Source organism: Oncorhynchus kisutch, linkage group LG5 (genome assembly GCF_002021735.2).
Source record: "Oncorhynchus kisutch isolate 150728-3 linkage group LG5, Okis_V2, whole genome shotgun sequence".
Lineage (NCBI taxonomy): Eukaryota > Metazoa > Chordata > Actinopteri > Salmoniformes > Salmonidae > Oncorhynchus > Oncorhynchus kisutch.
The window spans coordinates 58776424-58789780 of NC_034178.2; the positions used below are offsets into that span (position 1 = coordinate 58776424).

Genomic DNA, 13357 nt, shown 5'->3' on the forward strand with positions numbered 1-13357 from the left:
ATCTTTATAATATATATATATATATATATACAGTGCCTTGCGAAAGTATTCGGCCCCCTTGAACTTTGCGACCTTTTGCCACATTTCAGGCTTCAAACATAAAGATATAAAACTGTATTTTTTTGTGAAGAATCAACAACAAGTGGGACACAATCATGAAATGGAACGACATTTATTGGATATTTCAAACTTTTTTAACAAATCAAAAACTGAAAAAATGGGCGTGCAAAACTTTTTAACAATTCAAAAACTCAAAAAATGGGCGTGCAAAAATGGGCGTGCAAAATGAACTTATCCTCTGCAGCAGAGGTAACTCTGGGTTTTCCTTTCCCGTGGCGGTCCTCATGAGAGTCAGTTTCATCATAGTGATTGATGGTTTTTGTGACTGCACTTGAAACTTTCAAAGTAATTTAAATTTTCCGCATTGACTGACCTTCATGTCTTAAAGTAATGAAGGACTGTCTTTCCTCTTTGCTTATTTAAGCTGTTCTTGCCATAATATGAATTTGTTTTTTGAACAAATAGGACTATATTCTGTAAACCACCCCTACCTTGTCACAACACAACTGATTGGCTCAAACGCATTAAGAAGTAAAGAGATTCCACAAATGAACATTTAACAAGGCACACGTGTTAATTGAAATGCATTCCAGGTGACTCGCTCATGAAGCTGGTTGAGAGAATGCCAAGAGTGTGCAAAGCTGTCATCAAGGCAAAGGGTGGCTACTTTGAAGAAACTCAAATTAAACATATATTTTGATTTATTTAACCATTTTTGGTTACTACATGATTCTATATGTGTTATTTCATAGTTCTGATGTCTTCACTATTATTCTACAATGTAGAAAATAGTACAAAATAAAGCAAAACCCTGGAATGAGTAGGTGTGTCCAAACTTTTGAATTTTACTGTATATAAAATTGCCTAATTCTCACCAAAACCTTCCAAATGTTCACATCAAAAGGGTATTGCACAGAAAAACGTTGACCATCGGGTGCATTGCAAATTCAGAATCGCTGGACATCATAATAAACTAAAGTACCGATCATTGGGAATGAGATCCGAATGACTGCTAAGGCTTGATCCATAAATTCAATAATGAAATAGGTAGTCTAGCTGTTCAGGGGCAGAACGACAGATTTTTACCCTGTCAGCTCGGGGATTCGATCTTGCAACCTTTTGGTTACTAGTCCAACGCTCTAACCATGACAGCAAATGGAAGAAAAAGAACAAGTTCGATTGTGCTGATTTAATGGCACATTGAACCATGTCTCTCTCCGTAGTGTAATCTGTGGGTAGTGCTTTTTTTCCCTCTCGAGTCACTTTACACACAGAATATCTCGACGAACATAGAATCGCATGGTTTAGCCGTCTCTCTGTGACTGTGATAACTTAAGAACAAAGCTGACGACAAATATGAAGTTGCCGATGTCTTTGCAATTTATACAAAAAAGCGACGTATAAAAAGATGCTCAAATGAAAACCGAGATGACCACATTAAGATATAAACAGTCAGCCCTATTTCAATCATATGAAATACATTTCCTGTTCAATCAATTGTTCTATTTTTCTACTTATAGGCAACTGTTTGTGATTTGTCTCAACATATTTCATGATGTGAAGCCTAACATGTGCGCAATGATGTGCCACATCAGTGATTTAGAGACATTTTTATTGGGTAAGCATTAGAATAAACTGCCTAAATATTTACAGCCGTAGCTGTTAATATCTCTCAGTATTGTGAAATAATTATAATGTTAAGGAAAGATCTTCGGCCATTGTAGGAAAGATGCATCATTAAAGATGCAATACGCAGAAATCGCTCCCCCATTTCCCGGTTGCTGAAATTCTAATAGTTTGCCTAATTTCAGTTTATGTCAGAAAACAAGCAGTCATTGTGTAGAGAATCATTGTACCATCTAAACCGCTGTGAAATATATTTTCCCTAACCAAAAATATTGTATTTTCAGCTGTTTGAAGCTGGTGTTCAAAACTGAATGTAAAATACTCAAAAACGGGAAGCATAGAAATAGCTTACATAGAACAGATCTCTCACTTCTTAGACTTGCTTTCAATGAGAATGACAGATCTTTAACATACATTTCTGTGTGAATTTGGTCGGGTCACCCAAAAACCTACATATTGTAGCTTTAAAACACTTATAAGCCTACATTTCACTGCTATCAGGAAACCAGGTGACCGGTATGGAGGACTTAGCTAGGGCATTGATTGGCACATCATATGGCAGTGAAGAGTGTATGGATGGCGGTGAACCTGGAGACGTGTTTATAATAGAAGGTAAACAAGAGACCAAGCCACCTGCCAGCACACTTAATTTCTGTGCCTGGAAAAGAGGAGAATAAAGCAGGGGAACTTGATGTGCACTCCTCTGCCCCAACTTCTCCCCCACTCCCTCCTTTGCCCCAAAAACAGACCCAAGAAAGTGTCAGCACAGCAGAACCAGTTGGCTCACAAATGTGAGAGGATGTACGTTCACAAGCCAAGATCACACTTATAGCAAGATCTAGAATAGATTTGTATCCCGTAGGTAACAGATCTAGAATAGATTGTCTCCCATAGGTAACGAAGACAGTGGACTCAAACTTGAACCTGAGTATTCTACTATAGAGATCTCTGAACAAATGGAGCTAAATTTATCCAAACTCATTCACAGCTTCCACCAATCTCCTAAACCCACAATTACAGAGGCCACTGCCGAAGAAGGGCTCAGAGCACTGGAGGAGAATGAGGAAGACCTTTTTGTGATTGACTCAATGGTTCCTTTAAGAAGCAACATACGTACAAAACAGTCCCACTCCTCCTCCTTGTCATCTGCCATTGTGATAGAACAGTTTCAAACAGGTAACTGAGAGTAAAGCAGTTAACAACACAATCTTATTTTTTTTAATTATAATTGTTCACAAAACATCTAAGCATTTCCTCTTCCATGTGCTTGCTCTTTTTTCTTCAGACAGGGAACAAACTCAAACCATTCCTGACATACAAACAACTGAGTCGTTGGCAGCATCATCCCCTGACGTGAACAAAACAATCGATCAACGCTTAAAAAAATGGTAAATAACCATTTTGTAGTGCTTAGTGTCTATTAATGTATCTTAGTGTAACGATGCTTAGGCCTACTGTATCATTAACTGAGATAATAATTTCACACTCTCTTGCTCTCTCTGACTCTGTCAGACAAGGGTAAGCTCTGGCCTGCGCTCCCTGTCCTCTATGGTGTGTTTGGCACCATAACACATCAGAACCTGAATGGAGGCCCCTGTGTGCTGGGCCTGGGCCCCTGGGTGGAGCTCATGCCAAACAACTGCGTTGGGCAGCATCACTCGAAAGCAGCTCCATATGCCGTGTCTATGATGACCCCCCTCCACCACCACAGACTGAGAAACCATGTCATCATAAGGGTGGAGGAGGACCCACTACCAACAGCATCTCTCCCCTACTGTGGCAGTGAGCATCCTCTCCTTCATAGAGCATCCTCTCCTTCATAGAGTTCGACATGTGTCCTCTGTCACAATCAACCTCCGCATCGACAACGTGCTCCACCGTGACCATGGACACCTGATAGGGGTGGGCAGTCACTTCACAGCCCCACCCCCTTCTTCCTGGACACACCAAGCTGGAGCTGACCTCTCACTGCAGGACAGTGAGATCACAACCATCTCTCACACCTCTGGTGGCTATGGCTGGATGCTGCAACTCCTGACAATTTCAGAGCCAAGGAGCAACCACAGCCAAAGCCAGAGGCTCATTCAGTCATTGCAGGCTTCTGGTCAGATCCTTCAGCCATCTCCAACCCCTGAGCACCAAGAGGAGGAAGTTCCAATGATGTACACATGTCTATGGTTCCAGACAAGGTGAATGAGCCAGGGGTCACTCAGGAGGGTCCAGTATGGGCAGCAGTGACTTTTTTTATTTTTTTTATTTAACTAGGCAAGTCTTTTAAGAACAAATTCTTATTTACAATGATGGCCTACCAAGGAGAATTGGGTTAACTGCCCTGTTCAGGGGCAGCCTTTCAGTTACTGGCCCAACACTCTAACCACTATAGGTACACTTCAACTATGACAGACAAAATGTGAAGAAAAAAAATCCAGAAAATCACATTGTAGGATTTTTAATGAATTTATTTGCAATTTATGGTGGAAAATAAGTATTTGGTCACCTACAAACAAGCAAGATTTCTGGCTCTCACAGACCTGTAACTTCTTCTTTAAGAGGCTCCTCTGTGCTCCACTCGTTACCTGGATTAATGGCACCTGTTTGAACTTATTATCAGTATAAAAGACACCTGTCCACAACCTCAAACAGTCACACTCCAAACTCCACTATGGTCAAGACCAAAGAGCTGTCAAAGGACACCAGAAACAAAATTGTAGACCTGCACCAGGCTGGGAAGACTGAATCTGCAATAGGTAAGCAGCTTGGTTTGAAGAAATCAACTGTGGGAGCAATTATTAGGAAATGGAAGACATACAAGACCACTGATAATCTCCCTCGATCTGGTGCTCCACACAAGATCTCACCCGTGGGGTCAAAATGATCACAAGAATGGTGAGCAAAAATCACAGAACCACACGGGGGGACCTAGTGAATGACCTGCAGAGAGCTGGGACCAAAGTAACAAAGCCTACCATCAGTAACACACTACGCCGCCTGGGACTCAAATCCTGCAGTGCCAGACATGTCCCCCTGCTTAAGCCAGTACATGTCCAGGCCCGTCTGAAGTTTGCTAGAGAGCATTTGGATGATCCAGAAGAAGATTGGGAGAATGTCATATGGTCAGATCAAACCAAAATAGAACTTTTTGGTAAAAACTCAACTCGTCGTGTTTGGAGGACAAAGAATGCTGAGTTGCATCCAAAGAACACCATACCTACTGTGAAGCATGGGGGTGGAAGCATCATGCTTTGGGGCTGTTTTTCTGCAAAGGGACCAGGACGACTGATCCGTGTAAAGGAAAGAATGAATGGGGCCATGTATCGTAAGATTTTGAGTGAAAACCTCCTTCCATCAGCAAGGGCATTGAAGATGAAACGTGGCTGGGTCTTTCAGCATGACAATGATCCCAAACACACCGCCTGGGCAATGAAGGAGTGGCTTCGTAAGAAGCATTTCAAGGTCCTGGAGTGGCCTAGCCAGTCTCCAGATCTCAACCCCATAGAAAATCTTTGGAGAAGTTGAAAGTCTGTGTTGTCCAGCAACAGCCCCAAAACATCACTGCTCTAGAGGAGATCTGCATGGAGGAATGGGCCAAAATACCAGCAACAGTGTGTGAAAACATTTGTGAAGACTTACAGAAAATGTTTGACCTCTGTCATTGCCAACAAAGTGTATATAACAAAGTATTGAGATAAACTTTTGTTATTGACCAAATACTTATTTTCCACCATAATTTGCAAATTAATTCATTACAAATCCTACAATGTGATTTTCTGGATTTTTTTTCTCATTTTGTCTGTCATAGTTGAAGTGTACCTATGATGAAAATTACAGGCCTCTCTCATATTTTTAAGTGGGAAAACTTGCACAATTGTGGCTGACTAAATACTTTTTTGCCCCACTGTATATATCATGTTATGTTTCTGATTAAATGAATAAAACATTAAATCCCGACTCCTGAGTGTTATTGCAATTATTGTGGTTTATTATATAGGCTAGTTTATATCCCTGCTCTAATAAGAGCAGAGATTAACAGTTCGTACAGTCTATAACTGGAAAGATAGCCTACATAAAGAGGACACAATAACAATCATAGTTAAAAATCAAAAGTTGATGTGCCATACTAATTGATTAACTAGCCTCTGATTGATTTAGACCAGCTAACAGTGCTTCAGGAGGTTCTGTGAGTCGAGAACGATAGAGAAAGGCACTGTGAACAGACATACTTTATAGTCAATAACTATTTGTTTAGCACTTTTGAAATGTATAGTGACAGAATTCAGAACACGGGCCATTCTTACAGTGTTCTCCCTGTAACATCAAGTTAGCAGCCTAGGATAAATAAAGGGTTCTTTAAAGCAGACAATGAAAGCTCTTAAAATATTAGCGGGCCTCCAAGTTAACAGTTGTTTTGAGCGAGGCACAAATCATGCTTCATTGACAGCATGGCCAATTTTGAATGTTTATCATTTAAAAAAAGAGCCCCTTAATTCCAGGTTTGTGACCACACAGCCACTGTCACTGATTCCTTCCAAACCACTCATTGAATTTGCCATTTCCAACTTGTTGTGTAATGTCCAATGGCTGATGAGCACCAATACGTCTTATCTATAATTTCTCTTCATTATTTCTCTTCATACGATAAGGATTTTAAAGGATTTGCCAGTAGATTGTTAACTTGATTCATGATGATGACTGCTAGCTAAGATTTTGAAAGTATGATGTTGACCTGATCAGTCCAATCCAAGCTACTGTACATATAAAGTGATTTGACTTCATTTTATCTGTGGTCAATGACCTTGAGCCATCTTGGATGGGCACTTCTATGGCAGCAGCCGAAGGGCTAGAATTTTCAATGTCTCCTCTTACACTTCGCAGTGATGTGAAGTCCCCATGAGTGACAGAGCTCTGAGGCATATATATATATATATAATTTAGTTAATAAAGACGCATATATATATATATATATATATATATTGTAACGACCCTGGGTTTATAACCGCGGAAATCGACACTGCCGCACGAGCATGCTTTTGCGGCACAGTCGATAGCGCGCCGGACCTCGGGCTCGAAGGTCGAGGGTTCGAGACCTGCTCCCTGCTGTGTCATTACAATATATATATTTTTTTATGTTTGCAAACTGTTATGTGACACGTATTAATGCCCAAATAACATTCAAAACAGGCAAGCCCTCCCAAAAAATAATATGTGGGGCTCAGCCCCACCTGCCCTGAATGACGGGTCGCGACGGCACCGGCACCTCAATTGGCCTGCATTTCTATCTGCAACTTAACCGGGAACGCTAATAAGTAGTGTAAAAAATGTCAATTCTGATTGGTCTTTCAATTAGGCAAGCCGTTTAAATTTGGGGCAACTTCTACCAGAGACCTCAGTGAACTCGCGTATTAGCGCAATTGCACAGACTTTTGTGTGTATCACCATGCGAAAAACGATTAGAGATGTGATGTCGTGTAAACATCCTATATTGTGTTTTACGGTGATGGCAACGATTAGCTCTGTGTTAACCCCTTGCTATGGCCAGATTCCAGACGCAAGCATTTCAATGCCAAATGCCAAAATTCATCCGACGATTGTCCGATCCGGGAGGCTTGTAGTTGGGAATAAATTGGTCCTACTGAGAAGGGTGGGTTTCGAAGTAACCAATGATGAATCCGCCACTTCTGACCGCATCAAGACTCAAAACGGATCTCTTGCATTTGAGGCTGGTAATCAGGCTGGACAGCCTGCATCACAAGGTAAGCCACCAGGCCTCCCTTTTTTCCAGTTTGTAAATCATGTAGCGGTAACCTAATAGTGAAATGCTATATTGCTTCAACACATCGTTGGTCAGTCTTTGCATCCACAGCTGAACTTAGTAGATACATTGGTTTAGCCCCATTCTAGCTACAGATTGTAACACCAGCTAATGTGATTTAACCAACACATTTGACCATTTTATACTGGTAGTTACATGTGTGGCTATACAACACGTTCCTCTGTGTTAATGTTCTCAAATGTCTCCAGTTGCAGGGTGTCTGTTTGAATTTTAGATGTCTGCAAAAACAATTTTTTAAAATGAATCCAATGATGTGTACACCTCATCTTGTCTTCTCGTTGCTTGAAATGGGTGTATGTCCTGACATGTGGCAGGTGGTTCCACCCCAAAGTGTCTCAATTGGTGATTTGAAAGGGGTAAGATGGCTGTGTTCACTGTTGGACTACTTCATGGACCACAACATTTAGTTTAAAAAGGCTGTGTTTTCTAAATTCAGATGGACCCCCTGCAACTGGCCAGACTTCAGACTTCTGTTTTGCTGAATGGAGGACTAAAATGTTAGAGCCCTTTGTTTGAATCCCAGATTGCCCCTTAAAGGTGGCACATGTTTGAGCCTTCGCAAATCCTGTTTATTCATTCCCTCTCCCAGAATGGCACAAGTTGGATGCTAAACTCCAGCATATGGGGCCATCAGTACAGTGTAGCAATGAAACAATGACTCTTCGGGTCAAAGGGGGAAGAGCTCCACATTTTCTGGTCGACGGCGGTAAGTAGAATGTGCCCACTAAGTAAGAAAAATATTACACACTGATGCTGCTTATGCATGTAGGTTGCGTAGCCCTATATGAGTTGGTTTAGCCTGAGGTATTTCTGTCTTGTGCAGGTGATGGGTCTCCTGTTCTTCCCCTGTCCCGAATGCCAACTCACTGTGGCTTCTCTGTGAAGCGGTCACGCAGGGATGTGTTTTTTGTCGCACCATACCAAGGCTGCCATGTCACTCAAGAGGTGATATTTCCTCCATGGAGGCTTTCCCTTACTAAAAAATGTTAAAATTAATCATCTTGTACTGCTAAATGTTGATTTGAGCCTCTATTCACATGTTGGCTATTAAAGCACATTTACATGGGTTGCATCATGATACTGTTTTCCTTCATACAGGGGGGTAACTATGTTCTGCCACTCCGTCTGTGGGGGGCACCCATGACCATGTCTTGTCCTGTTGCACCACCCCCCCCTCCCTCTGTCTCCTGCTATTTATCTGGCATGGTGGTGAAGCTTTCCATGGCAGCGAATGCTCTTCAAGTCAAAGGTGGGTAATTCTTTGACATTGTTTCAGTGCACATGGTATATTTGGGCATATGAAATGTATTCATTTGAACCTATGGTGGATGAATGCTGATCCAAAAGTAATTAATTTCTATGAATGTTTGACAGTAGACTGGTGTATGCCCACAGTCTATTCTGTTGCTCACACTGAAATTGTTTTTCAGTGTCTGGTGTGTGGGAGCCACTTCTCGCAATCACCCAGCAATGTGGCTTAACTATTGAGCCATTCTTTGGAGGAGTGGTGATCACTGCACCATACACAGGACCCTGTGTGGAGTTGGAGGTAGTCCTTAATGTCATCTTGTGGTCATGAACGTGATCAAATGGTCACTTTTTTTGGGGGGGTTATTTCCTGACTTTTGTACTTTTTTATTTATTTTTTAATTCAGGATGATGAGCGTTTGCTTTTTATGCTCTCGGGTGCTGGGGAGCTCACCCTCTCCTGCCCTGCAGGCCTCCCTCCAACTGAACCTGTTACGTCTGGATACCCTCTGTTCTACCAGTTGTCCCAGTACCATTTCCCTCCGTATCCCCCCCAACCACCCTCGTCCCCAACAGCAGCCACTACCATGTCTAAACAAACACATTCCCTTAAACCTTCTAGCCAGGCCATGCATATGCCACGTAAAGGAGACCCCCAGGTCCCACAAACACCTGAATTCCACCCGTTTTACCCATACCATTTTCCTCCATATCCCCCTCAACGCTATTTCCCAACATCAGCCCCCACTACCTCACCTAAACACACAAAATCCCCTCAACCTGTCACCCAGGTCCTGCATATGCCACCTAAAGCAGACCCCCAGGTCCCACAAACACCTGAATTCCACCCGTTTTACCCATACCATTTTCCTCCATATCCCCCTCAACGCTATTTCCCAACATCAGCCCCCACTACCTCACCTAAACACACAAAATCCCCTCAACCTGTCACCCAGGTCCTGCATATGCCACCTAAAGCAGACCCCCAGGTCCCACAAACACCTGAATTCCACCCGTTTTACCCATACCATTTTCCTCCATATCCCCCTCAACGCTATTTCCCAACATCAGCCCCCACTACCTCACCTAAACACACAAAATCCCCTCAACCTGTCACCCAGGTCCTGCATATGCCACCTAAAGCAGACCCCCAGGTCCCACAAACACCTGAATTCCACCCGTTTTACCCATACCATTTTCCTCCATATCCCCCTCAACGCTATTTCCCAACATCAGCCCCCACTACCTCACCTAAACACACAAATTCCCCTCAACCTGTCACCCAGGTCCCACAACCACCTGAATTCCACCCATTTTACCCGTACCATTCACCATATCCCCCTCAACAACGCTATTTCCCAACATCAGCCCCCACTACCTCACCTAAACACACAAATTCCCCTCAACCTGTCACCCAGGTCCCACAACCACCTGAATTCCACCCATTTTACCCGTACCATTCACCGTATCCCCCTCAACAACGCTATTTCCCAACATCAGCCCCCACTACCTCACCTAAACACACAAATTCCCCTCAACCTGTCACCCAGGTCCCACAACCACCTGAATTCCACCCATTTTACCCGTACCCTTCACCGTATCCCCCTCAACAACGCTATTTCCCAACATCAGCCCCCACTACCTCACCTAAACACACAAATTCCCCTCAACCTGCCACCCAAGCCCTGCATATGCCACCTAAAGGATACCCCCAGGTCCCACAAATGTTTTACCCGTACCATTTTACTACACATCTCCCTCAACCTTATTTCCCATCAGCCTCCACTACCACACCTAAACAAACAAATCAGGCCCTGCATATGCCACCTAAAGGATACCCTCAGGTCCCACTGAGTTACCAGTTCCCCCAATACAATTTCGCAGGGTTTTTCCCTCAACGCTCTGTCCCAAGAGCACCCCCCATAGCCAGCCAACTGGATAACCAGAATAACCCCCAGAAATATCATTACTCAGATTCCTCCTACCGTCAAAAGTCAGCCACTCCTTCAGTAACTGCTAGCACTATCCCTGGCACCACACCCCAGGCCCAACCCAAGCAGCCCTTCATGCAATATGACCAGCATCCGATGGTTCGCAGCTGGAATCCATATGCTTCTGCTCTGTTCCCACCCCATTATGGAACGGTGCCGTATCATTATCAAGGGCCTAGGGAGTAACTTATGGTAAGGCATAATTATCACAAATGTAATTAAGTTTAAAATGTATAATGTACTATTTGCAATTAAAATTGAAGTTTAATCACACTACTTTCAACAGGTAGAATCTACAGTTTCCAGACATTACTTGTGAAGTGTAAAATAAATTAACTAAATGTACTGCTTGAGTTTGTTTTTACTTGACAGTTGGACCAGTGGTACTGTTGGCCAGGGAACTAGCAGGATAGACTAGCAGAATCCAGTAAGATCAGGGGTGGTGTCACCCCTTCTGGTCTTCAATGCAGGGCCGACATAAGTTTCTTACATTTTCCCTCCATCTTTTTGCGGCAATGCTGCAATTAGTTGGTTGTAATTTTGGGTAGAGCAGACATTTTCATAAATTTATATAGCTTTATAAAAATATTTTAATATAAATATTTAGTATAACCACAATATTTGTTGTATTAATATGTTCCTTTTTTCTGGTGGATTAAATTTAAATTGCAACCAACTTTCTATGGCTTGTGTTAAAAATAGTGATATTTGGGAGAATTTCAGTTTCAAATAACTGGTTGTAATTTGAATAAAGTTTAAAAGGCCATTCTTAAACATGGGGTGAGAAATTATTACTAATTTGCTGGAGAACCAGTTTGGCTTTAAGTATAACTTTTGTATGACTGCATTTAGTGAGGTCTAATGCTTTATTTGAATAATTTCTGCCCTCAATTCATTATATAAATAGGCCTGTTGAATTGTCTGGCTTGCCGTTCCAAATGAAATGTTTTTTCCTCATATAATTTAAATAACTTCACTAGGTGTAGGCAAGACCATAAGCAAATAGGTAAACTGGGATATGAATAAGTTCATCAGGATGCTTTTTTCCACGATAGCAAGATCTTCTATATTTAACTTTCTATTAAAATGCATTGGCATGAGATCATTTATTTCAAGATATATACTGCGTTTCTCCACATCAGATCCTTTTATTGGTATACTACACAGTAAAGGGTGTATTTCATTATTTTTTTGTGATCCAATACGTAGTATCATTTGCATTACTTTTTCTATCCTCTGGTTGTATCTCGAGGCTGTGGAGGGAACCAAATTGTGGATTTAAAAGAGAATTAATCAGCTTACAATGACATCTTTGTTTTTAAGCCCTGGATTTTTAACCCCTTAATGTTGGATCTGATTTTAATTGCTAACATTTCACATGGCCATAATAAATATGCCGATAGTGGACAACCTTGTTTTACTCCGACAGTTTAAAACTGAAAGCCATTATTATTTCATACCTAGGTTTACTATACATGACTTCAACCCATTTTTATAAGATTCTCATTGTTCCAGATATTTATCATACTTATTTTTTTATTTTTTTTTATTTCACCTTTATTTAACCAGGTAGGCTAGTTGAGAACAAGTTCTCAATTGCAACTGCGACCTAGCCAAGATAAAGCATAGCAGTGTGAACAGACAGAGTTACACATGGAGTAAACAAGTCAATAACACAGTAGAAAAAAGGGGCAGTCTATATACAATGTGTGCAAAAGGCATGAGGTAGGCAATTACAATTTTAATTACAATTTTGCAGATTAACACGAGTGATAAATGATCAGATGGTCATGTACAGGTAGAGATATTGGTGTGCAAAAGAGCAGAAAAGTAAATAAATAAAAACAGTATGGGAATGAGGTAGGTGAAAATGGGTGGGCTATTTACCAATAGACTATGTACAGCTGCAGCGATTGGTTACCTGCTCAGATAGCTGATGTTTGAAGTTGGTGAGGGAGATAAAAGTCTCCAACTTCAGTGATTTCTGCAGTTCGTTCCAGTCACAGGCAGCAGAGTACTGGAACGAAAGGCGGCCAAATGAGGTGTTGGCTTTAGGGATGATCAGTGAGATACACCTGCTGGAGCGCGTGCTACGGATGGGTGTTGCCATCGTGACCAGTGAACTGAGATAAGGCGGAGCTTTACCTAGCATGGACTTGTAGATGACCTGGAGCCAGTGGGTCTGGCGACGAATATGTAGCGAGGGCCAGCCGACTAGAGCATACAAGTCGCAGTGGTGGGTGGTATAAGGTGCTTTTGTGACAAAACGGATGGCACTGTGATAGACTGCATCCAGTTTGCTGAGTAGAGTGTTGGAAGCCATTTTGTAGATGACATCGCCGAAGTCGAGGATCGGTAGGATAGTCAGTTTTACTAGGGTAAGCTTGGCGGCGTGAGTGAAGGAGGCTTTGTTGCGGAATAGAAAGCCGACTCTTGATTTGATTTTCGATTGGAGATGTTTGATATGAGTCTGGAAGGAGAGTTTGCAGTCTAGCCAGACACCTAGGTACTTATAGATGTCCACATATTCAAGGTTGGGACCATCCAGAGTGGTGATGCTAGTCGGGCATGCGGGTGCAGGCAGCGATCGGTTGAAAAGCAT

General features: G+C 42.1%; 1 protein-coding gene across 2 annotated transcripts; it reads left to right on the forward strand.

Annotated features, from left to right (window-relative positions):
- The first annotated feature begins 7060 nt into the window (after positions 1-7060).
- LOC109891621 (extensin) lies at positions 7061-11100 on the forward strand. 2 transcript variants are annotated; one of them, XM_031825519.1, is made up of 8 exons: positions 7061-7436; positions 8106-8222; positions 8340-8461; positions 8615-8765; positions 8947-9065; positions 9172-9995; positions 10128-10947; positions 11042-11100. In XM_031825519.1, exons 1-7 carry the CDS (start codon positions 7121-7123, stop codon positions 10939-10941), a joined length of 2463 nt encoding a protein of 820 aa, XP_031681379.1. In that variant the 5' UTR covers positions 7061-7120; the 3' UTR covers positions 10942-10947; positions 11042-11100. The 2 variants fall into 2 exon arrangements, with proteins under 2 accessions (XP_031681379.1, XP_020339737.2); XM_020484148.2 differs by having other exon boundaries at positions 9172-10947.
- Positions 11101-13357: the final 2257 nt, after the last annotated feature.